The sequence below is a fragment of the Taudactylus pleione genome, unplaced genomic scaffold, assembly GCF_031769625.1.
Source record: "Taudactylus pleione unplaced genomic scaffold, aTauple2 ptg000860l, whole genome shotgun sequence".
In the NCBI taxonomy this organism is placed as follows: domain Eukaryota; kingdom Metazoa; phylum Chordata; class Amphibia; order Anura; family Myobatrachidae; genus Taudactylus; species Taudactylus pleione.
Genome location: NW_028285262.1, coordinates 850,903 through 878,410, shown reverse-complemented (window position 1 = coordinate 878,410; position 27,508 = coordinate 850,903). Strand labels below are relative to the sequence as shown.

The 27,508-nt window shown below is 49.5% G+C and overlaps 1 protein-coding gene across 3 annotated transcripts in view; it reads right to left on the bottom strand.

Annotated features, from left to right (window-relative positions):
* The window catches only part of ANGEL2 (angel homolog 2), a 59,736-nt gene extending 32,998 nt beyond the window's left edge, over positions 1-26,738 (bottom strand). The window contains exons 1-3 of one of the 3 annotated variants that reach the window (XM_088458850.1): positions 26,650-26,738; positions 4,090-4,554; positions 2,833-3,047 (exon numbers count right to left, since the gene is read on the bottom strand). In XM_088458850.1, coding sequence (XP_088314976.1) covers positions 2,833-3,047; positions 4,090-4,554; positions 26,650-26,677 — 708 coding nt within the window. In that variant the 5' untranslated portion in view covers positions 26,678-26,738. Of the gene's footprint in view, positions 1-2,832; positions 3,048-4,089; positions 4,555-17,761; positions 17,833-26,649 lie in introns of those variants that run through there. The other 2 variants (XM_088458847.1, XM_088458848.1) reach the window with 2 other exon arrangements.
* Between the last annotated feature and the right edge of the window lie 770 nt (positions 26,739-27,508).

The following is a 27,508-nucleotide window of genomic DNA, read 5'->3' as shown; positions in this document are numbered from 1 at the left end:
TGAATAGGATAGGGTACATAGCAGTCTGTGCACAGGGCACACAGTGACATTGGTGAGATAGGTGTGGCACCATGTGTGTGGCTGGTAAGGGGTGGTGGGGGGGCACAGTGTGACATTGGTGAGATAGGTGTGGCACCATGTGTGTGGCTGGTAAGGGGTGGGGGGAGAGGGGCTTTGGGCCTGCAGCCACATGAATAGGATAGGCTACATAGCAGTCTGTGCACAGGGCACACAGTGACATTGGTGAGATAGGTATGGCACCATGTGTGTGGCTGGTAAGGGGTGGGGGGAGAGGGGCTTTGGGCCTGCAGCCACATGAATAGGATAGGCTACATAGCAGTCTGTGCACAGGGTACACAGTGACATTGGTGAGATAGGTATGGCACCATGTGTGTGGCTGGTAAGGGGTGGGGGGAGAGGGGCTTTGGGCCTGCGGTCACATGAATAGGATAGGCTACATAGCAGCCTGTGCACAGGGCACACAGTGACATTGGTGAGATAGGTATGGCAATATGTGTGTGGCTGGTAAGGGGTGGGGGGAGAGGGGCTTTGGGCCTGCGGTCACATGAATAGGATAGGCTACATAGCAGTCTGTGCACAGGGCACACAGTGACATTGGTGAGATAGGTGTGGCACCATGTGTGTGGCTGGTAAGGGGTGGTGGGGGGGCACAGTGTGACATTGGTGAGATAGGTGTGGCACCATGTGTGTGGCTGGTAAGGGGTGGGGGGAGAGGGGCTTTGGGCCTGCGGTCACATGAATAGGATAGGCTACATAGCAGCCTGTGCACAGGGCACACAGTGACATTGGTGAGATAGGTATGGCAATATGTGTGTGGCTGGTAAGGGGTGGGGGGAGAGGGGCTTTGGGCCTGCGGTCACATGAATAGGATAGGCTACATAGCAGTCTGTGCACAGGGCACACAGTGACATTGGTGAGATAGGTGTGGCACCATGTGTGTGGCTGGTAAGGGGTGGTGGGGGGGCACAGTGTGACATTGGTGAGATAGGTGTGGCACCATGTGTGTGGCTGGTAAGGGGTGGGGGGAGAGGGGCTTTGGGCCTGCGGTCACATGAATAGGATAGGCTACAAAGCAGTCTGTGCACAGGGCACACAGTGACATTGGTGAGATAGGTATGGCAATATGTGTGTGGCTGGTAAGGGGTGGGGGGAGAGGGGCTTTGGGCCTGCGGTCACATGAATAGGATAGGCTACATAGCAGTCTGTGCACAGGGCACACAGTGACATTGGTGAGATAGGTGTGGCACCATGTGTGTGGCTGGTAAGGGGTGGTGGGGGGGCACAGTGTGACATTGGTGAGATAGGTGTGGCACCATGTGTGTGGCTGGTAAGGGGTGGGGGGAGAGGGGCTTTGGGCCTGCGGTCACATGAATAGGATAGGCTACATAGCAGCCTGTGCACAGGGCACACAGTGACATTGGTGAGATAGGTATGGCATCATGCGTGCGGCTGGTAAGGGGTGGGGGGAGAGGGGCTTTGGGCCTGCGGTCACATGAATAGGATAGGGTACATAGCAGTCTGTGCACAGGGCACACAGTGACATTGGTGACCTAGGTGTGGCACCATGTGTGTGGCCGGTAAGGGGTGGTGGGGGGGGCACAGTGTGACATAGGTGAGATAAGAGCGGCTGGACTGATCTCACAGCGTTAGGACTGGAGCAATGTCGATCCTCGGCTGACATAAAAATACTACACAACTACAATTCCTGCCCCATTCTTCTTGCCTCAGCCCTTGTAGATCTCTCATGCAGATGTATAGCTTATAATATACGGTCAGTAGAGGAGCGAAGCCGCGTCATCCTGAGGTAAGAACTGCGTATGATAAAACTTTGGAGTTGTAGTTTATATCCTGGCCGTCCGGATGCCAGTGCTCAGTATGTGGGCGCCGGAATCCCCACACCAGTCAGAATCCCGGCGCTAGGATTCTGACGGCAAGTATTGGGCTTAGTGGGAGGGTTACGCTGCGGGGGGGAGGGGGCCTGTCGTTGGGATTCTGAGCGCCGGCATCCTGTACCCAACCCAGATCTTGTTATGAGATATTATTACAGCTTAGGACAGTTCTAGGCTCAGCGTATGTTTTTGTAGATGTAATAACGTTTGCAGTATATATGTATAAGAGGCTCAGCGTATACCCTCTGTCACTCATTGTATTGGGACACCAGGATCCGCACCGGTTTTATTATGACATTACGCCGGGATGCGCTCTACAATAAATTAAAAATAATTCTTTTCCATCGGATTTAGTATAAAAACCCGAGAAGATAAACCTAGCCTCCAAAGGCTGAAAATGTAATTTCAGAATAACCCAAATTCATTTGGATGTAGTCCACAGAACTTTCTACACCAGGACCCCAGGCCAACAAGCGTGACCGGATCATACAGCCCACCAAGACCCTCTGCAATCTGCATGGATTTACATCAGGCTAAGTTCTACATACTACATATATCACACCCCCATTTCTCTAAAAAGCAGAGGTTCCCAAACTCCGCCATTACAGTCCAGGTTTTAAGGCTATCCAGGCTTGAGCCCAGATGGTTAAATCAACTTGACTGAGGTGCTAATTAAGTCACCTCTGCTTAACCATGGATTCCCTTAAAACTTGGACAGTAATGGCAGAGTTTGGGAACTTCTTCTATAGAGTGTAAGCCTGCGAGCAGGGCCCTCCTACCTCTCCGTCCGTTATTGCCCAGTCTTTTATTATAACAATATTCTCACTTGTAAAGTGCAATGTACTATGCCGGGTCTGTAAATAATGGTCAATATTAATTAAGGTTTGGGGGACTTTAAAGGTGAAACATCGATCAAACTTACGTCGGCGTCCATTTCCTGCAGCTCATGTAAGATATTGGGGAGGCGGTAATTCCAGAACAGGTACGGTCTCCGGCAGTGGCTGTACAGGCTGCAGTTGTCCTCCAGCAGGTCCTGGGATAGGATGTTATAGGACATCACTGTAAAGTCAAACTTCATCTGCGCCGGTCGGTCAGAATGGAGGTGGCGGAAATCCTCCCATCTTCTCTTTGCACCAGCTGCTGAGGACAGCTCAGTTTAGCAATTATACGTTTATAAGACGTCTATAGTGAGAAGAAATAGTATTCCCCCTCCTGCAATATTATTCACATTTTATTTTCTTACATTATGGAGTTATAATGGAACTGGGAATTCTTACCGCTCATCAACACAAATCTGCACAAAATGCGCTCTTAAAAGTTGGGTATCCACTTGCCGATTAAAATGAGCGATTGAACGATAACGTTAAATCGCTCATTAATCGTGCACAAATCGGGCATGAAAATGTCGGAAACGACCAGCGGGAGCGCGCGTCGCTGGTTGTTTCCGACATCAATCATCGCCTGAACGTGGCGGTCAATCTGCAGATAAGGACAGATTGGCCATGCTCAGGGATGAGGGAGGGTGCCTGCACTGAATGATATATCGCTTAGTGTAAGCACTGCAGGGCAGGAGGAACGATATTGTAATCGAACTGTCCTTCCCCTATCTACTAGTGGATACGCACCTTATTTAAAACCTTAAGTTGCAAATAAATCTAACATAAAAATGGATTCAATAAATTGTTCACAACCTTGTTATAATATTGGTAGAAACCCCTTAGCTGTAATTAGAGACGTGATTCTATTTGGGGGAAATCAATCAGCTTTACCCCACTCAAAACCCTGCAATGCCCTCATACTCATGACACTCTAGCAGTGCAGATTTTAACGATATCCATGCTTAAGCACAGGTGACTCAATTAGTCTGTTTGATTATACCAACTGTGCCGAAGCATGGATATTCTTAAGACCTGGACTGTTTCCTGGAGGAATACGTTTTGGAAACCCTCGCTTAGTTCTCATTTAGAGCAGAGGTGGACAATAAGTAACACTCCAGCTGCTGCATACCCCGATAGCAAAACTGTGACAGGGCTTGCTGGGATGTGTAGTCCCACAGCAGCTGGAGGACCACTTTTTGCTCACCACGGAACGGAAGGAAGAGGTTAGCACTGGAATTCGCTGGGGTAAATGATAGTGGTGAAGAGATGCACCAAGGGGGCTCTGTAGCCGTGGTTCTTACCTTTCACTTCTGTTTGGGGGTCTGGCATCTCCGATGAGCTATGTGTTGGTGAAACCCTTAAGTCACTCGCCGGCGGGTAGGACCGTTTTTGCCACGATGTGCGTCCCCGGTCTTCATCCTCTGCATTTTTCCTACGTTTTCTAAACGATTCGTCTCCTGTAGAGCTCATATTGCAGTAAGAAACCTGTATCCAGGATGGGCGAGGAGGGAACCAGGAGGAGGAATTGGGGCCTGGCGGGGCCGTTCTTTGTGGGAGAAACCAGTTATAGGGCCTTGACTGTCCTGGGGGACACTGGCTGACCATAGGCAGATAAGGAGACGAAGGGCACTGTACGGTCCAACATGGGCATCGAAGAAAGTTACTATTCATAAATGGAGGCCGTGAAGGACCAGCACGGGCAACACACCTGCTGCCCACACTCTGCAGGTGACGGGGTAACATCGGGCACTCTGGGAAGAAACGTCCTGGTAAGCAGAAGTGTTAGGAAGAAATATTTGCTGTTACCATAAATGCACAATCCTTCTAGTCAGCAATACATTCTGGATATACATACATACAGGCACCGGTCTCATCTATTAATCCCCTTATGTTGTGGCCCTTTGCTTTGTGTCTTTCTAGTGAATTCTGTCGTCTGTTACCAATTTGTTTTTGTACCTTTGCTGCTTTATGCGAGGAAATGAGAAGGGGGTGAGGGGAGCAGACCATGCCAACATAAGGACAACATACCGTCACTCATTACAACTGAGCGGTGGAACCCAACTTCTGCCAACTGTTAAGGCTGGTTCATTAAGGAGCCTTCTCTAGGCTTTGTTAGCGCACATGTAGATGTACGCCATAGTCCGTATTTCCTTGTCCCAGGAGTAGTCAGTGACCAGAGTGAAGCTACAGGATACTAAACCACTACAGGCCTAGTGACCAGTCACACACAGGAAGCATAGGCATTATACAGCAGTGTCCTCATACATCTACCATCCATATGCCACGTAACCCGAAATGCCTGGTGTGTGCGTGTCAGCAGCCAGGTCCCATGTAACTCCTCTAGTGTCAGGCGTCTCTTTCCCCGAAAATGCATATCAGGGAGCTTAGACGCTCCAGGAGACTGCGCTGAGTAATGTGATATGTGACACCTGTATATCTGTGTGCTCCTGAGTCTGTATATGGGAGACTGCGCTGAGTAATGTGATATGTGACACCTGTATATCTGTGTGCTCCTGAGTCTGTATATAGGAGACTGCGCTGAGTAATGTGATATGTGACACCTGTATATCTGTGTGCACCTGAGTCTGTATATGAGAGACTGCGCTGAGTAATGTGATATGCGACACCTGTATATAACAAGAGATATGGTAAGAACTTACCTTTGTTATCTCGGTTTCTACGAAGTCCATAGGGTTGACCTTGGGTCTGGATCCACGGGCACCATACAGTTAAAGCTTTAGCTCCCAGGATGCACTTGGGTCCTCCTCTATACCCCGCCCCAGAGCCACAGGCACCTCAGTTGGTAAGTAGCCTAGGCCGAAGGAGGAGACTAAACAGAGAGAAGGAAGACTGGAACACACAAGAAACCATACTCACAGAAATGGGAGACGGAAACACCGGTGACCAGTACCACAGCCCATTTGAAGCCAGGTGCGTCAGGGCGGGCGCCCTGTGGACCCTATGGACTTCGTAGAAACAGAGATAACAAAGGTAAGTTCTTACCATATCTCTTGTTTTCTACTTCAGGGTCCATAGGGGGTCTACAGGGTTGACCTTGGGCATGTCCCAAAGCAGTTCAACTAAGGGCGGGGACGCTCCTGAGCAGAAAGGAGAATCCTGCGCCCGAAGGATGCATCCTGAGAGGCAAAGGTGTCAAACGCATAAAACCTCAAAAATGTCTGAATTGAAGACCAAGTGGCTGCCTTGCACAGCTGAACAGCGGAGGCACCACGTCTAGCAGCCCAAGAAGGGCCTACAGACCGAGTGGAATGAGCCTTAACCGAGGCTGGAACAGGCAAACGTTCCTGTATATAAGCCTCCCTAATAACAGAACAAAGCCAACGGGCTAAAGTTTGTTTGTTGGCAGGCCAACCCCTCTTATGGAAACCAAAGAGGATGAACAACGAATCGGACTTCCTAACAGAGGCCGTCCGTTCAACATAAATTCTGAGAGCCCGGACCACATCCAGCGAAGCCTTGCCAGCCGTAAGACCCGGAGCCTGAAAAGCTGGCACCACAAGTTCCTGATCTATGTGGAACTTAGCAACCACTTTAGGCAAAAACTCATGAAGGGGGGGATACAGGAAAGTGCCCCCAACTCGGATACCCTCCTGGCCGAAGTAAGAGCCAGGAGAAACACAGTCTTAAGTGTTAACCACTTGAGGTCAACCGACTCAAGAGGCTCAAAAGGAGGTCCCTGCAGGACCCGAAGAACCACCGCCAAGTCCCACGGAGCCACTGGAGGCACAAAGGGAGGCTGGATCCTCAGAACACCTTGGAACAAAGTGTGAACGTCAGGCAGTGTGGTAATCCTTCGTTGGAACCACACTGACAGGGCCGATACATAAACTCTTAGGGAAGCAAGCCGTAAGCCCAGGTCAAGACCTGACTGCAGAAATGCCAAAATCCTAGAAAACTCTGAACACCCGAGGGTCAGAGCTTCTAGACTCGCGCCACTGAAAGTAAGTGTGCCACACTCTGTGGTAAATCCGTGCAGAGGCAGGTTTACGTGCCCTAAGCATGGTACTGTTGACAGCGCTTGAAAAGCCCTGGGACCTTAAGACGGCTGTCTCAAGAGCCACGCCGTCAAAGACAGTCGACCCAGATCCGGGTAAAGGCAGGGACCCTGAGACAACAGATCTCGACGTTGAGGCAGAAGGTACGGAGCGTCTACAGACAGGCCCCTGAGATCGGAGTACCAAGGACGTCTGGGCCAAGCTGGAGCCACCAGCAGAAACGTGCCTCCGTCCTGTTAGATCTTTCTGAGTACCCGAGGGAGCAGGGAGACTGGAGGAAACAGATACACTAGGTGAAACGACCATTTCACTGACAACGCATCCTCTAGGCTTGCGCCTGCGTCCCTTGTCCTTGAGCCATATATGGGCAACTTGTAATTGTGACGAGAGGCAATCAGGTCCAATTCCGGCAGTCCCCACCTGTCCACGAGAAGTTGAAACACCTCTGGGTGAAGCGACCATTCCCCGGGATGCACGTCGTGACGGCTGAGGAAGTCTGCCTCCCAATTGAGGACTCCCGGGACGAAGACTGCCGATATTGCTGGAAGGTGGCACTCCATCCAAGTCAGGATTTGGGACACTTCCAACATCGCAGCTCGACTGCGAGTTCCTCCCTGGTGATTTATGTAAGCCACCGTGGTGGCGTTGTCTGATTGCACCTGAACTGCTCTTCCGAGAAGAACGGTGCCTGACGCCAGAAGAGCACGGTACACTGCCCGTAGCTCTAGAATGTTTATGGGAAGGACGGCCTCCTCCGCCGACCAACGGCCCTGAAGAGACAACGAGCCGGTCACTGCCCCTCAACCCCGGAGATTGGCATCTGTCGTGAGCAGAACCCAGTCCGGAATCCAAAAGGGGCGACCCTGGCTGAGATGAGCTGACTGCAGCCACAACGCCAAGGACCGGCGCACTTCCGGGGACAATACCAGTATCTGGGATCGTATCCGGCGGGACAACCCGCTCCATTCCACAAGAATCTGCCCCTGCAGGGGTCTGGAATGGAACTGGGCGAACTCCACCATGTCGAATGCCGACACCATGGACCCCAGGACTCATTGCCGAATGTATTGACACCCTGCCACTGCTTAGGCAACCGTGTATCCTCAGTTGTAGAGAGGATACCTTTTCCAGAGTCAAGAAAATCCCTTGTTGACTGGAGTCCAGAAGTGCTCCCAGATGGACCATCCGTTGAGATGGGATCAGAGACTACTTCTTCCAATTTATCAACCACCCATGTGCTTGAAGACAAGCAATTGTCAGGTGGAGATGATGAAGAAGCACCTCCGGGGAGCTCGCCAGCAGCAGCAGATCGTCCAGGTACGGCAGCAACCAAATACCCTGACCCCGAAGGTGGGCAGCCATGACTGCCATCACCTTGGTGAAAACCCTCAGAGCCGTGGAAAGAACGAAAGGCAATGCCCGAAATTGGTAGTGTTGGTTTAGGATAGCAAACCTCAGGTACCGCTGATGTGCCGGTGCCACGGGCACATGGAGATAGGCGTCCTGGATATCGAGGGAGACCATGAAGTCCCCCGGTTCCATCGCCAGGATGATGGACCGCAATGTTTCCATCCTGAACTTGGGAACTCTGGAGGTACTTGTTCAGAGGCCTCAAACTCAGAATAGGGCGATGAGACCCATTGGGTCTCTGCACCAGAAACAGAGATGCGAAGCTTTGGACTCGTCCAGCGAAGGACTCGTGCAAAAAAATTGGTGGGGCGGCCTGCACCGAAACGACAGGGCGTACCCTTGAGAGACTACTTCTCGAACCCAAGCATCCGTGGTGGTACTGAACCAACACTGGGCGAATCTGAGAAGTCGGCCTCCCACTCTGGGGTCCCCCAGGGAGAGGCCCGTCCCGTCAGGCAGCAGGTTTATCCTCCTGTTTGGAAGAGGGGCGCCAAGCATTCCATATGCTTCTTGGGTTTGGATGAGGCTTTGGTCGCTGAATGTCTCGGGAAGGACTGGCCCTTGGCCTTACCCTGAACCCGAAAGGACCGAACTGCAGTGCTCCTCACCCTAGCCGGCGCAGAAGCCGAAGGGAGGAAAGCCGACTTGGACTTAGCCAAGGTATCCACTATTTTGTCCAAATCTGGACCAAATAGCAAATCTCCATTAAAGGGGAGAGCCTCCAGACCCTTTTTAGAGTCCGCATCAGCCCTCCAGGACCGCAGCCACAAGGATCTCCGAGCAGACACAGCCGCAGCCGAAACTCTAGAGGTTAACATGCTTGCGTCCAATGACGCTTCCCCAATATAGGAATCGGCATCCCTCATTTGTGCCACTAATGCTCTCTAAACATCCGGAACACCGCCCATAAGAGAATCCTCCAAGGCTTTGGCCCAGTTCTCAATGGCTTTAGCCACGCAGGAACTGGCCATGGACGGGCGCACCACCGCTCCGGAGAGCGACTTCAAACAAATCTCCACTTTCCTGTCCGTTGGATCCTTTAAAGAGGAAATAGACGGCAATGGTAGCGTAGCGGTTTTAACCAAGCAAGCGACATGTGAATCCACCGCTGGTGGAGTCACCCATTTCCTGCAATGATCCTCAGGAAAGGGATAATGAGAAGCCAACCCTTTCTGCGGTTGGAATCTCTTGGCTGGGTAATTGCCAGGCCGCCGCCATATGATCCGCCAACTGATCGGACAGAGGGAACACATTAGAAGTAACCTTTGCTTTCTTGAAGTCAGGAAACTTCGACTTAGGGACCGGTGCCTCCTCTTCTATATTGAGAATAGCCCGCACCGCCCTAACTAATGCTGGAACATTAATGGAGGACCTAGGCTCAACCTCCGGTCCCACCGCATCCAAATCAGAATCCTCATGGACCTCTCCATCATCTGAAGAGGGATCCGATTCTGATACCTGCGCAGTGAGTAAACTCACAACAGGCCGCTTAGTCGCCTTCTGTGGCACATCACCCTGCAAAAATGACTGAAAAGTCGAGGATGAAGGCGCCAAACTCTGTACCGAGTTGGAGAGAACATCCACCCAAGGCGGAGGAGCCGACTGAGGGAAGCCCTGAAAAGTCACTACAGACTGTTGTGATACAGAGGGAGGCTGGACATACACAGGCAGCCCCGAATACTGTCTCACAGTCTGGGCCCCGGAGGGAGACCGAAATACCTGCGGAATATCCGGGGAATGGGAGATAGAGTGCTGGGACAATGCCCCAGAAGGGGTCACTGTAGGGATCGACATCTACAATAGATGTCAGCACTTGTGAAAACATCGCCCAAGGGGGGTCCTGCTGCATAGGGGGTATAGAGGGGCCTGGTGCCAGCTGGCACTGCCCGCAAAGACCATCCTGAGATAAATCCTCCCATTAACACCAGCAGAACAGCGTCTGCAGGAAAGCAACACAGGAGCCCCGGAGTGCTCAGTCTCCTCATCAGACATGATACAGTAATTATACAATAAATACTTATCAGCAGAGGACATACGGTGTTAACACCCCCGCACTCACCAGCATGCAGCACAAACAGGCCCAAAAATATGGTACTGTGTAGCACACAACAGTATGTGACTGACCTCACAAATACATGATTTATAAAAGTGAGGTTAATAGAAAAACGCCCCTCCCCCACACACCTTCGGGCTGTAGGAGAAGCAAAGGGATAGATATAAGCTGACAGCAATTAGAGAATAAGTACAGACAGCAGCACTAGCAAAGTCACATACAATGCAGGAAGATTGTACTTACTGCACCAAACGCTGCCCTCAACCACCCAGATTCAGTGTCTGGGGGGAGTTATAGCGCTGTGTACACTGTCCTTTAGGTAGGGGAGAGGTACACAGGGGGACCTGACCATGCACCTGCCTGGGAGCCTGCGTTAGCCGGAGAGCTCTGAGGAGTGGCCAGCAGAGGAGCAGCTCAGCGACGCCAGTACACGTGAGAAAAGGCGCGCTGAGCTGAGGGGAGGAGCCGCTAAACCAGGGAAGGCTGCCTCCCCTGGCTAGTATTTAACCCCAGGGATGCCGGTTCCCCTCCGGAACTTATACCCTGGTGGTCCAGCGGAGCGCGGGGTATGCCTGCATGAGGGGGAGCCCGCCGCCGCTACTAGCGCCGCCGGTCTGTCCCCAGAGACCGGTGGCAACTGACAGCATTTACCCCCGCGAGCGGCGATAAGAGCGCCGCTCGCGGCTTACCTGTTCCCCGTAGAGTCCGGCAGCAGTCAGAGGGAGGTCCCGGAGCCATGCTAGGAATAACTCCGGGGTCCCGCTGCAATCCCCAGAGCAGTACTGGCGTCGCAGCGCCAGCGGGGTGTTGAAGCAGCAGCATGGACGTCCAGAAGGACAGTCCTATGCTGCTGCATTAAGTGTAAAACAAGAGAGAAAATAAAAAACTTTTCTTCTGTAAAAATAAAGCTTAGGGGCTGCTCCTGCAGCCCCACTGCACAGTGCAACCGACTTCGGCCGGCACCAAACTGAAACTGAGGTGCCTGTGGCTCTGGGGCGGGGTATAGAGGAGGACCCAAGTGCATCCTGGGAGCTAAAGCTTTAACTGTATGGTGCCCGTGGATCCAGATCCAAGCTATACCCCAAGGTCAACCCTGTGGACCCCCTATGGACCCTGAAGTAGAAAAGTGTGCTCCAGAGTCTGTATATGGAGACTGTGCTGAGTAATGTGATATGTGACACCTGTATATCTGTGTGCTCCTGAGTCTGTATATAGGAGACTGCGCTGAGTAATGTGATATGTGACACCTGTATATCTGTGTGCTCCTGAGTCTGTATATAGGAGACTGCGCTGAGTAATGTGATATGTGACACCTGTATATCTGTGTGCTCCTGAGTCTGTATATAGGAGACTGCGCTGAGTAATGTGATATGTGACACCTGTATATCTGTGTGCTCCTGAGTCTGTATATGGAAGACTGCGCTGAGTAATGTGATATGTGACACCTGTATATCTGTGTGCTCCTGAGTCTGTATATGGGAGACTGCGCTGAGTAATATGATATGTGACACCTGTATATCTGTGTGCTCCTGAGTCTGTATATGGGAGACTGCGCTGAGTAATGTGATATGTGACACCTGTATATCTGTGTGCTCCTGAGTCTGTATATGGGAGACTGCGCTGAGTAATGTGATACCTGTATATCTGTGTGCTCCTGAGTCTGTATATGGGAGACTGCGCTGAGTAATGTGATATGTGACACCTGTATATCTGTGTGCTCCTGAGTCTGTATATGGAGACTGCGCTGAGTAATGTGATATGTGACACCTGTATATCTGTGTGCTCCTGAGTCTGTATATAGGAGACTGCGCTGAGTAATGTGATATGTGACACCTGTATATCTGTGTGCTCCTGAGTCTATATATGGAGACTGCGCTGAGTAATGTGATATGTGACACCTGTATATCTGTGTGCTCCTGAGTCTGTATATGGGAGACTGTGCTGAGTAATGTGATATGTGACACATGTATATCTGTGTGCTCCTGAGTCTGTATATGGGAGACTGTGCTGAGTAATGTGATATGTGACACATGTATATCTGTGTGCTCCTGAGTCTGTATATAGGAGACTGTGCTGAGTAATGTGATATGTGACACCTCTATATCTGTGTGCTCCTGAGTCTGTATATAGGAGACTGCGCTGAGTACTGTGATATGTGACACCTGTATATCTGTGTGCTCCTGAGTCTGTATATGGGAGACTGCGCTGAGTAATGTGATATGTGACACCTGTATATCTGTGTGCTCCTGAGTCTGTATATGGGAGACTGCGCTGAGTAATGTGATATGTGACACCTGTATATCTGTGTGCTCCTGATTCTGTATATGGGAGACTGCGCTGAGTAATGTGATATGTGACACCTGTATATCTGTGTGCTCCTGAGTCTGTATATGGGAGACTGCGCTGAGTAATGTGATATGTGACACCTGTATATCTGTGTGCTCCTGAGTCTGTATATGGGAGACTGCGCTGAGTAATGTGATATGTGACACCTGTATATCTGTGTGCTCCTGAGTCTCTATATGGGAGACTGCGCTGAGTAATATGATGTGTGACACCTGTATATTGGTGTCCTCCTGAGTCTCTGAATCTATTTAAAAAAAAAAAAGTGTAAAATATCAAATTATCAGTACAGTATTCTTTGGCGCATTGCGATGCAATTGGGACGCACGACATGCATTTTCGGCTAAAAGTGGGAATGAAAGAAAAAAAAAAAAAAACGTCCAGCGCTAGCAGTCAAGACCTGGCGCATCATGAGGGTTCTGTGTGGCGTGACTGCGGCAATGATGTGTGAGGAGACATCTGCAGATGACTTAGGTGAGTAGGTGTCACTAAACTAAGTGGGCTTTTGTCATCTCATGTGTCACATCCCGTCAGGCAATGAGCCTGTAGTGACAGTTGTCTAGGCCTCCCTGCAACATGTGATCAATGTCTCCATGTAAGCGCATTACTGTAGCAGCATGACAAGGCTCTGCCGCCATCTTGGGTGCATGATACGGAACGGGATTAAAATACAAATCCCGACTGCGGAAACTCAACAGGAGGAGATCCCTACTGGGGCTGATAAGTATCGTAACCCTCCCCTTGGTGGTGCCTAAACCTAAAGCTGGGCATACACTATACTGTTATCTGTCAGATATCTGTCCAATCTGGCTGGTTGGAATGAAAACCTGGTAATGTATGGGAGCAAATGACAATCGTCCATTTGCTCACAAAAACTGGACAACAGTCAAAAATGGTTTATTCAAACAAATTAGTTAAAACACAGGAATTTAACAAATTTTAACATTTTTTTTGTCCTTTTTACAATGTTTAAGACCATATGGTTGATTGTCATTTGCTCCCATACATTACCAGGTTTTCATTCCAACCAGCCAGACTGGACAGATATCTGACAGATAACAGTATAATAGTGTATGCCCAGCATTAGTCTCCCCAGGAGTACCTAAACCTAACCCCCTCTGAACACCCTAACCCTCCAGGGGGAGGGCCTAACACCCCCTTCCCAAGCCTATCCCTAACCCTCCACAGGGGGTGCCTACCCCTAAGTTCCCCCATGGGGTGGCTAAATCTAACCCTCCCCCACCCCTCACGGCTAACTGCTAAGACGCCCCGGACTTACCTTGTTTGGGATGGCGTCCTCCTGCATTCCGACACTGGGATTAAGATAAATTCCACGTCGGGCTTTAGCAGTCAGGATTTAGACCAGCGCATCCCGGCCGGCGGTCTAATAACTACATCCCCATGATGCATACCACCGGGGATCTAGGGTCTTCCAGTGTCTGTCTCTATTCTCTGAATCCAATCCTCTTCTACATCTAGGTCTTTGCCTGCTGCATAATTCACATTTCCCCAACTCACTCCCACATCTATCCAGCACCTCCCACCTCTGCCGTGTCTCACTGCCCCATCATGCGTTTCCTCCATACATTACCCACCCCCCTCCATCCCTGGCATGCACCTCCCCCTCCCAGTACCTCTTGGACTGTTACCCCTTCACACTCAGCCTAGAGTTTCCCATCACACTTATGGTGCATACACACTGGGCGATATTACTGAGCGATTGCATGATTACGTCATCGTAATCACGCACCATAATGACGGAAACGACCAGCGACGCGTGCTCCCGCTGGTGGTTTCGGACATTGTCCATCGCCTGAACACGCAGCACAATCTGTCCATAACGACAGATTGTGCAGGTTCAGGGATGAGGGAGGGAGCCTACACTGACCGACTGATCGTTCCGTGTAGGCACTACAGGGGGATCAGGAACGACTGTACGATTACGATATCATAATCGTACTGTCTTTCCTGATTGCCCAGTGTGTACGCACCATTAGGCTACGTACACACCTATAGATATATCTCTGGTGGGAAGGGAAATCGGGTCCGTTTTCCAGTGTTTGGGAACAATTTTATATTGTTATTTGATCCCATACGTTACCAGATTTTCCTTCCCAGCAGCCATATTGGACAGATCTAGCTATAGGTGTATACGCAGCCTCACCAGACACTCGCTACCTGAGGTTCCCATCACAATACACCGTGTCTCACTCCCCATTTCTCTTTGCTTATCCTCCAGGAACCTCTGGGCCTCTGCTCACCACACTGGCCTTTGTTACACCCTTCTCTATTGGTTCAATTCAGACTAGCCAAAACCCCCTCCTTTGCTTCTACCTCTGGCTCTGCCCCCCTGCACCCATGGGAGTCCCACAAAGCTCCATCCTCAGCCCTCTGTCCGACCTCTGCAGACGACCTCGCATTCTGAGCCAATCACCTCCTTCAGGTTCCAGTGCGACTTCTATGCCGACGACACCCAAGTGTACATCGCCCCCACTATCCCCCCCCCCCCCTCTTGTGTTTTGGGCAGTCTTGTTGCCATCTCTCTAAGTCATTGCTCACCCTCCTGCCATCCCTCTCTGCGGACATTACACTCTTCTCTGTTCCTTGCGTTTGCTGCATGGGTGTCTTATCCCCGACTGGTCCCTCTTCTCTCCCCACATCCAGTCCCTCCGCCTAAGCCTGTCGCTTCCGCCTATGAAACATCACAAGTATTAAAACCTTCCATATACGATCAAAGCCGCTATCCCTACTTATTTTCCATCTGCTTTCTGGCCTCCCTCTCACCCAACCCTTCCAACTTCAATCCCATCCTCCGTGCAGCGGCAACACAGATTTTCTCCACTCGTTGACCTTCTGTCTCCCAGCTTTGCCAGTCCCCAAACTGGCTGCCTACATAACCCAATTCAGATTCCACACGTACAAAGCTCTCAGCCTCTTCTCCACCCTACTCCTCCTGCCTCCCCTGGATCCCTGGATCCCTTCCCCCGCATGCCGACAATTGGCGCCTCAACTTACTGTGGATAACCACATCCCATTCCTACCTCCAGGACTTCTCCTGTGCTGCCCACAGCTATGGAATACCCATCCATGTCTAAATCAGACACCAACTATTCAACACCCCTACTAGTCTCAGCCGCACTAGCTCTACCTCCATACAGACATTCTGTCACCCCCTTTGTCTCAGCCTCTCCCCTTCTCACCATAAGAAGGGATCCTCCTTCCACATCTGCTGCCACCTGTCCACCCTCGCAGTGGCTTCCTGCATGTACATTAGGTCAGTGGTTATGTATCCTGCTTTATACTTTTCGTATGTCCCCTATGTCATCGCGAAACATCGCCTCAGATTTCTGTAGCACCTTAGAAATAGCGCAGTGTGGATTGCAGCATTTACACATGGGCCTAAATAGCGTCAGGGGACTAATGGATGGGAAGAGAATTATTTATCTTTGAACAGAACTACAGAGTGACCATAAGCAGAGCAGTCTATATTCATGGTTCATAGCCTAAAGCTGGCCACACATCTAAAGATTATCTGTCCAACCAGCCAACTAGTTGATTGGTTGGAATGAAAATCTGGTAAGGTATACAGTCAGCAATTTTCTCCCAAACGCTGGAAAATGGACAAAAACTGTTGTTTAAACAAATTATTTAGATCAAACATTTAACAAACTTGTCTGAACGACCATTTTCATCTGTTTTCTGGCATTTAGGAGCAAATTGCTGTTCATTATTTACTCCCATACCTTACCAGATTTTCATTCCAACCAATCAACAAGTTGGCTGGTTGGATGTAAGTTGGTCTAGTGTGTGGCCAGCTTAAGACTTACAGATGTGGGAGTCTTAGACACTATGGGCCATATTCAATTTGGGAGCGAAAAGTCCGTGCTGGACTTTTCACTCCACATCGGAGGTTTTGCAGGGATAAAGTATCGAGCGCGCACGCTTTATCCCCGCATTCAATTAGGACCCAGCGAAAACAGCACCTGGCGGAGAGGTAAGTATTGCAAAAATTCAGGAGTTTTCAGGAATTCTTCCTAGGACCCCCCTAAAGATGTCCTGTCGTGGGGGATCACTATGGGTACCCCAGTTTTTCCCTGCTGAAGCCAATTAGGGGTTTTAAACAGCCACGGCAGGTGCTTTTTTGCGCCTGTGAAGAAATGATGCAGAATAGCACTTATTTTTTAGAAAGAAAAAAAAAAAAAAAAAACCTTAACTATGGCTATCAAATTTGGGGTACAAGAAAATGGGTGCAAGCATATTTTTAAAGTCCCTAAAGTGCATTTTTAAAATTCTTCAAAAAGGCACCTGCCGCTACTACCCACAATGAAGAAAACACCTGCCGCATACTTGGGAACCCCTCTGGAATCTATTTAGCTACTTTAGGATTTTGTCCCCCATATTTTTTTTTATGTATACCCAAAAATTCAAGTACATTTTTTGGGGTGTCCCGATTTTTTTCTAAACTTTTTTTGACAGATTATTTTTAGGGGACACTCCCAGGGGTGCAGGCTATTTTGGGGGTTTAGGGGTACAGGCTTAAATAAAAGCCTGCACCCCTAAACCCCAATTCTGCACATGGAGAAAAGTTATCCTCGTTTTTTAACAAAGACTTTTCGCACTGGCAAAAAGGAGCAGATGACAGCTATATAGGGGTATTAATACGGCCCTAGCAGGATACAATATATGCACCAATAGGTTATATACAGTTATAATTACCATGACTCCAGCATTAGGAACAGATGACAGCTATACAGGGGTATAGATACGGCCCTAGCAGGATACAATATAGAAGTGTTCTGTACTATTATATAAGCACCAATAGGTCATATAGAAAAGGCCCCAGTGTGTGTGTGTATAGATTTATTACTGGGAAATACAACATGGGATTATATAAAACAGGGGTATTCAGCCTCCAGTTGCTGTGGAACTACAACTCCCAGCAAGCCTTGCCACCGATTTAGCATGCCCTAATAACAGAACTGTAGCAGTGCATGCTGGGATTTGTAGTCCCACAGCAGCTGGAGGCCTATGGCTGAATTCCCTGCATGGCAGAGTTACTGCTGTTACCCAGCCTCACACCATATGCTCCCCCATCACCCCCGGAAGCGCCCTGGTGCCCCAGGATGGGAGCTAAGCGGCCCCAGCACTCACCTGGCAGTCACCGGCCCCCGGCTAGGGGCAGAGCTGGAGAGCAGGAACCATCTCCAGCCTTCATGACAGCGAGGGGCATGATGGGAGCGGAATGTAACAATGCAGGGAATTGGTCAGCCGGCGCCGGCCGCTGATTGGTCAGGGAACCGTGCGGCGATACATTGTAGCAGCCGTCTGCTCTGCGCATGCGTCACGTTCTCTCTCTCTCTCTCTGGCAGAAGCCACCAGCACCAGAATACACTGACTGCTATTCATTCATCAGTCACACAGCACACACCGACTGCTACACACTCACACAGCACACACCGACTGCTACACACTCACACAGCACACACCGACTGCTACACACTCACACAGCACACACCGACTGCTACACACTCACACAGCACACACCGACTGCTACACACTCACACAGCACACACCGACTGCTACACACTCACACAGCACACACCGACTGCTACACACTCACACAGCACACACCGACTGCTACACACTCACACACCGACTGCTACACACTCACACAGCACACACCGACTGCTACACACTCACACAGCACACACCGACTGCTACACACTCACACAGCATACACCGACTGCTACACACTCACACAGCATACACTGACTGCTATTCATTCATCAGTCACACAGCACACACCGACTGCTACACACTCACACAGCATACACCGACTGCTACACACTCACACAGCACACACCGACTGCTACACACTCACACAGCACACACCGACTGCTACACACTCACACAGCATACACTGACTGCTATTCATTCATCAGTCACACAGCACACACCGACTGCTACACACTCACACAGCATACACCGACTGCTACACACTCACACAGCACACACCGACTGCTACACACTCACACAGCATACACCGACTGCTACACACTCACACAGCACACACCGACTGCTACACACTCACACAGCATACACCGACTGCTACACACTCACACAGCACACACCGACTGCTACACACTCACACAGCACACACCGACTGCTACACACTCACACAGCACACACCGACTGCTACACACTCACACAGCACACACCGACTGCTACACACTCACACAGCACACACCGACTGCTACACACTCACACAGCACACACCGACTGCTACACACTCACACAGCACACACCGACTGCTACACACTCACACAGCACACACCGACTGCTACACACTCACACAGCACACACCGACTGCTACACACTCACACAGCACACACCGACTGCTACACACTCACACAGCATACACTGACTGCTATTCATTCATCAGTCACACAGCACACACCGACTGCTACACACTCACACAGCATACACTGACTGCTATTCATTCATCAGTCACACAGCACACACCGACTGCTACACACTCACACAGCATACACCGACTGCTACACACTCACACAGCACACACCGACTGCTACACACTCACACAGCACACACCGACTGCTACACACTCACACAGCACACACCGACTGCTACACACTCACACAGCACACACCGACTGCTACACACTCACACAGCACACACCGACTGCTACACACTCACACAGCACACACCGACTGCTACACACTCACACAGCACACACCGACTGCTACACACTCACACAGCACACACCGACTGCTACACACTCACACACCGACTGCTACACACTCACACAGCACACACCGACTGCTACACACTCACACAGCACACACCGACTGCTACACACTCACACAGCATACACCGACTGCTACACACTCACACAGCATACACTGACTGCTATTCATTCATCAGTCACACAGCACACACCGACTGCTACACACTCACACAGCACACACCGACTGCTACACACTCACACAGCACACACCGACTGCTACACACTCACACAGCACACACCGACTGCTACACACTCACACAGCACACACCGACTGCTACACACTCACACAGCATACACTGACTGCTATTCATTCATCAGTCACACAGCACACACCGACTGCTACACACTCACACAGCATACACCGACTGCTACACACTCACACAGCATACACCGACTGCTACACACTCACACAGCACACACCGACTGCTACACACTCACACAGCACACACCGACTGCTACACACTCACACAGCACACACCGACTGCTACACACTCACACAGCACACACCGACTGCTACACACTCACACAGCATACACTGACTGCTATTCATTCATCAGTCACACAGCACACACCGACTGCTACACACTCACACAGCATACACCGACTGCTACACACTCACACAGCACACACCGACTGCTACACACTCACACAGCACACACCGACTGCTACACACTCACACAGCACACACCGACTGCTACACACTCACACAGCACACACCGACTGCTACACACTCACACAGCACACACCGACTGCTACACACTCACACAGCACACACCGACTGCTACACACTCACACAGCACACACCGACTGCTACACACTCACACAGCACACACCGACTGCTACACACTCACACAGCACACACCGACTGCTACACACTCACACAGCACACACCGACTGCTACACACTCACACAGCACACACCGACTGCTACACACTCACACAGCACACACCGACTGCTACACACTCACACAGCACACACCGACTGCTACACACTCACACAGCACACACCGACTGCTACACACTCACACAGCATACACCGACTGCTACACACTCACACAGCATACACTGACTGCTATTCATTCATCAGTCACACAGCACACACCGACTGCTACACACTCACACAGCATACACCGACTGCTACACACTCACACAGCACACACCGACTGCTACACACTCACACAGCACACACCGACTGCTACACACTCACACAGCACACACCGACTGCTACACACTCACACAGCATACACTGACTGCTATTCATTCATCAGTCACACAGCACACACCGACTGCTACACACTCACACAGCATACACCGACTGCTACACACTCACACAGCATACACCGACTGCTACACACTCACACAGCACACACCGACTGCTACACACTCACACAGCACACACCGACTGCTACACACTCACACAGCACACACCGACTGCTACACACTCACACAGCACACACCGACTGCTACACACTCACACAGCATACACTGACTGCTATTCATTCATCAGTCACACAGCACACACCGACTGCTACACACTCACACAGCATACACCGACTGCTACACACTCACACAGCATACACCGACTGCTACACACTCACACAGCATACACCGACTGCTACACACTCACACAGCACACACCGACTGCTACACACTCACACAGCACACACCGACTGCTACACACTCACACAGCATACACCGACTGCTACACACTCACACAGCATACACTGACTGCTATTCATTCATCAGTCACACAGCACACACCGACTGCTATTCATTCATCAGTCACACAGCACACACCGACTGCTACACACTCACACAGCACACACCGACTGCTACACACTCACACAGCACACACCGACTGCTACACACTCACACAGCACACACCGACTGCTACACACTCACACAGCACACACCGACTGCTACACACTCACACAGCATACACTGACTGCTATTCATTCATCAGTCACACAGCACACACCGACTGCTACACACTCACACAGCATACACCGACTGCTACACACTCACACAGCATACACCGACTGCTACACACTCACACAGCATACACCGACTGCTACACACTCACACAGCACACACCGACTGCTACACACTCACACAGCACACACCGACTGCTACACACTCACACAGCACACACCGACTGCTACACACTCACACAGCACACACCGACTGCTACACACTCACACAGCACACACCGACTGCTACACATTCACACAGCACACACCGACTGCTACACACTCACACAGCACACACCGACTGCTACACACTCACACAGCACACACCGACTGCTACACACTCACACAGCACACACCGACTGCTACACACTCACACAGCACACACCGACTGCTACACACTCACACAGCACACACCGACTGCTACACACTCACACAGCACACACCGACTGCTACACACTCACACAGCACACACCGACTGCTACACACTCACACAGCACACACCGACTGCTACACACTCACACAGCACACACCGACTGCTACACACTCACACAGCACACACCGACTGCTACACACTCACACAGCACACACCGACTGCTATACATTCACACAGCACACACCGACTGCTACACACTCACACAGCACACACCGACTGCTACACACTCACACAGCACACACCGACTGCTACACACTCACACAGCATACACTGACTGCTATACATTCATCAGTCACACAGCATACACCGACTGCTACACACTCACACAGCACACACCGACTGCTATACACTCACACAGCACACACCGACTGCTATACATTCACACAGCACACACCGACTGCTATTCATTCACACAGCACACACCGACTGCTATTCATTCACACAGCACACACCGACTGCTACACACTCACACAGCATACACTGACTGCTATTCATTCATCAGTCACACAGCACACACCGACTGCTACACACTCACACAGCACACACCGACTGCTACACACTCACACAGCATACACCGACTGCTATACATTCACACAGCACACACCGACTGCTATTCATTCACACAGCACACACCGACTGCTATTCATTCACACAGCACACACCGACTGCTACACACTCACACAGCATACACTGACTGCTATACATTCATCAGTCACACAGCATACACCGACTGCTACACACTCACACAGCACACACCGACTGCTATTCATTCACACAGCATACACCGACTGCTACACACTCACACAGCACACACCGACTGCTATACACTCACACAGCATACACCGACTGCTACACACTCACACAGCATACACCGACTGCTACACACTCACACAGCATACACCGACTGCTACACACTCACACAGCACACACCGACTGCTATACACTCACACAGCATACACCGACTGCTATTCATTCACACAGCACACACCGACTGCTATACATTCACACAGCACACACCGACTGCTATACATTCACACAGCACACACCGACTGCTATAAATTCACACAGCATACACTGACTGCTATACATTCATCAGTCACACAGCATACACCGACTGCTATACATTCACACAGCACACACTGACTGCTATTCATTCATCATTCACAGAGCATACACCGACTGCTATACATTCACACAGCACACACCGACTGCTATACATTCACACAGCATACACTGACTGCTATACATTCATCAGTCACACAGCATACACCGACTGCTATACATTCACACAGCACACACTGACTGCTATTCATTCATCATTCACAGAGCATACACCGACTGCTATACATTCACACAGCACACACCGACTGCTATACATTCACACAGCATACACTGACTGCTATACATTCACACAGCACACACTGACTGCTATACACTCACACAGCACACACTGACTGCTATTCATTCATCAGTCACACAGCATACACCGACTGCTATACACTCACTGCTACACACTCACACAGCATACACCGACTGCTATACACTCACACAGCATACACCGACTGCTATACATTCACACAGCACACACTGACTGCTATACATTCACACAGCACACACTGACTGCTATTCATTCATCATTCACACAGCATACACTGACTGCTATACATTCACACAGCACACACCGACTGCTATACATTCACACAGCACACACTGACTGCTATACATTCACACAGCACACACTGACTGCTATACACTCACACAGCACACACCGACTGCTATTCATTCATCATTCACACAGCACACACCGACTGCTATTCATTCACACAGCACACACCGACTGCTATACATTCACACAGCACACACTGACTGCTATTCATTCATCAGTCACACAGCACACACTGACTGCTATACATTCATCAGTCACACAGCACACACTGACTGCTATTCATTCATCAGTCACACAGCACACACTGACTGCTATACATTCACACAGCATACACTGACTGCTATACATTCATCAGTCACACAGCACACACTGACTGCTATTCATTCAGTCACACAGCACACACTGACTGCTATACACTCACACAGCACAGATGTCATGACCTCTCTCCCAGTCCCAAGAGACACTGCATGAGACAGAGGAGGGGGAACAGCAGCAGAAAGCTGCCATGTGTAATGGTAGCGGTGCGCACAGCAAAGGAAGAGCCGGGCCCACCGCTACTGATACTTGTGGCACCAGAGTGGACATCAGTGCGGCACCCGGTGCACATGACCCCTCAGCCCCCCCCAGTTGTGGCCCTGACACAGAATACACCGACTGCTATTTATTCATCAGTCACAGAGCATAGGATTATTTATTTTTTGTTTTATGACCTAATTATGTGCACTTTTTAATTTAAATACATTTTATATTACTTGACATACTGCACTGTATATCTGTCTGTGCCAGGACCCCCTTGTTGTACTATGTTGACACTTTATAAATAAAAGATAATAAAACATCCCAGATGGTTGCAAACCTTTTTATGTGTCCTGTCTTAACCATTATGAGAGCTTTATAGCAAATACATGGTTTATGCCCCCTGCCCCCCCCCCCCCCCACCCAGCATAAAACATGAATTTGCTATAAAACACTTATAATAAACGGTCACTTGACCATCAGCAATAAGAACCTGTATAAATGAACATTGTTTAAGCAGCAGAGGGACTTCCAGACTCCGTTATTCCCATCATTTAGTCACAACACGGAAGACAAAATTACAACAGGGAATAGATAAGACATCAAAAATGCTCCAACCCCAATATTGAAATGTGCAGGGGGTATATTGGTCAGTAAAGCTGGGTACACACGTATACAATAGTCAGCCCGTTCTTTTAATTTCGAGCCAGTCGTTCAATATCGAAAGAGCGCGTGCGCACATTCGATCCGGTTTTGTCCGATGAAAACTTGTAGAATCGTATCTTCTGTGCAGTTTAATTTTCATCCGATTCGACAGGGCCTGGTGGTACCGACAGTGCTGTGTGTATGCCCCTTCCACCGTTCCTGGGACCGACTGTACACCAAACCAGCCCAGGGCTGCCTCCCTGGGCGTGCATAATGACACTCAGGAAGTATTCTGTGTGCCACGCTCCTCTTCATGTACATATTCACCTTTATTTTACCTTTACACCACGGCCTATACTGCAAGGCTTGGCTTGCTGGAGAGTGTAGTTCCACAACTTGCTGGGCTTCCTGAAGAAGAGGATTTCTGCTACCGATATCTTGAATTGTTGTCGCCATAGCTACAAGAATACCAGCTCGAGCCTCTTTTTCTCATGCTGAAGAATGACAGACAAAAGAACATTCTGACCTAAAACTACTGTATCTAGTTCAGAAACGAATGGACGTAATAGTTCTGAAAATGTCATGTAGGCTTGTTTTGGTCTCATAATCGCACCCCCTCCCTGCAATTATGTCAGTTTTAGGTACACTCTCTGTGAGCGCAGGCTGAGATCGGGAACATGTGTGCCCTGGTACAATCATTTCCTTGCGATATTTTGGCAGCGCGGGATCGAAGGTCACACATTGGATTGTATATGTGTGTACGCGCGGATCAGCACTTCTGAATGGGAACATTGTCAATCGAACCATTGCAATGAATGTGTGATTGTATAGGCATGTACCCAGCTTTAGTATAGATAGGGGGTGAGCGGATTCGGTTCTACTCGGTTCCGTTCGGTTTTAAAAACCGAATCTTATTGGCTATCTAAAACTCGTGACAGCTGATACCCAATAAGATTCGGTTTTTAAATCCGAACGGAACCGAGTAGAACCGAATCCGCTCACCCCAGTTTAAATCTCAGCAATAAGCAGTACAGGTATATTTCATTTAAATTGATTAGAACTATTCCAGAAACAAAAACAAACCAGTGCAATCAATCATTATTATATCATAATAAATCACACATCATATATATATATATATATATATATATATATATATATATACACACACACATACATATACATATACATACATACATACACACACACACACACACATACATACCTCCTATACTCCTCTACACATTAGCCTATCTAATGGAGCATACACACGGTCAGATTTGTCAGATGAACGATTGAGCGATCTGAACGATTTGAACTATGAACGATTTTTTACTGCATTAAAATTACTGAAATTGTCCAAATCTGACTGCAAACACATCAGATGTCAGATATAGTTATCTGACCATCGGGAACACACATCGTTCAGACATGTCAGATTTTCCTTCAGATATGAACGATTTTTTAAATCGTTATCATTCAGATCTGAAGAAAAATCTGACCATGTGTATGCACCGATATCTGACCGTGTGTATGCACCGATATCTGGCCGTGTGTATGCACCGATATCTGGCCGTGTGTATGCACCGATATCTGACCTTGTGTATGCACCGATATCTGACCGTGTGTATGTACCAATATCTGACTGTGTGTATGCACCATTATCTCACCATGTGTATGCACCGATATCTGACCGTGTGTATGCACCGATATCTGACCGTGTGTATGCACCAATATCTGACCGTGTGTGTGCACCGATATCTGGCCGTGTGTATGCACCGATATCTGACCGTGTGTATGTACCAATATCTGACTGTGTGTATGCACCATTATCTGACTGTGTGTATGCACCGATATCTCACCGTGTGTATGCACCGATATCTGACCGTGTGTATGCACCGATATCTCACCGTGTGTATGCACCGATATCTCACCGTGTGACTATGCACCATAAGAGTAGCCAATGTATTTTCCTAATTTTGGACCAATAACATTAACTGAATACCTCTTCCTTTGTTAGCCAGCATGTCCATGTCTTGTATATCCACTGAAATGTTTACTCTGATAACTGGGGGTGACTGCTTTATCCTCTGACCTGACAGGTGCAAGATCCTTTAGAATAGACATTTCCACAGAATTAATTTCACCTGTTACAAAACACTCTGGTCCTGATTTTCCCCCTATGTTATATGCCTATAGCAGGGGTAGCCAACCTCAGTCCTCCAGAGCTACTTATACCCCTTTTCCACCTAAATTCCGGGTCTGACCCGGAGTTGGAACAAAGTTCCTATCCAGATCAGACCCGGAATTTTGCCGGCACCGACTCGGGATATTCCTGAGTCAGCGCCGCTCACACCGCAGTCGGGTCTGCATAGACCCGGCTTTTGCGGAGTGAAAGTGGTTGCTTGGAGATGATGTCATCTCCAAGCGCCACTGAAGCTGGACCAATCGGCCGGCTAGCAGCGCACTCCAGGTCATCGTGACCCGGAGTGCGCTGTTCTCACAGCAGGGTTTCACGGGCTACGCCCGTGTTAAACCCTGCAAGTTACCTGGGTTGGATAACACCAGGGAGCTGCCCGGGTTAACCCTTCAAAAACCCAGGTTTTAGCTTCGGTGTAAAAGGGGTGTAAAGCTGGCCACACATCTAAAGATTATCTGTCCAACCAGCCAATTAGTTGATTGGTTGGAATGAAAATCTGGTAAGGTATGAAAGCAAATGACAATCAGCAATTTCCTCCCAAACGCCGGAAAATGGACAAAAACTGTTGTTTGAACAAATTGTTTAGATCAAACATTTAACAAACTTGTCTGACGTCATTTTCATCTGTTTTCTGCCATTTAGGAGCAAATTCATCATTCACTCC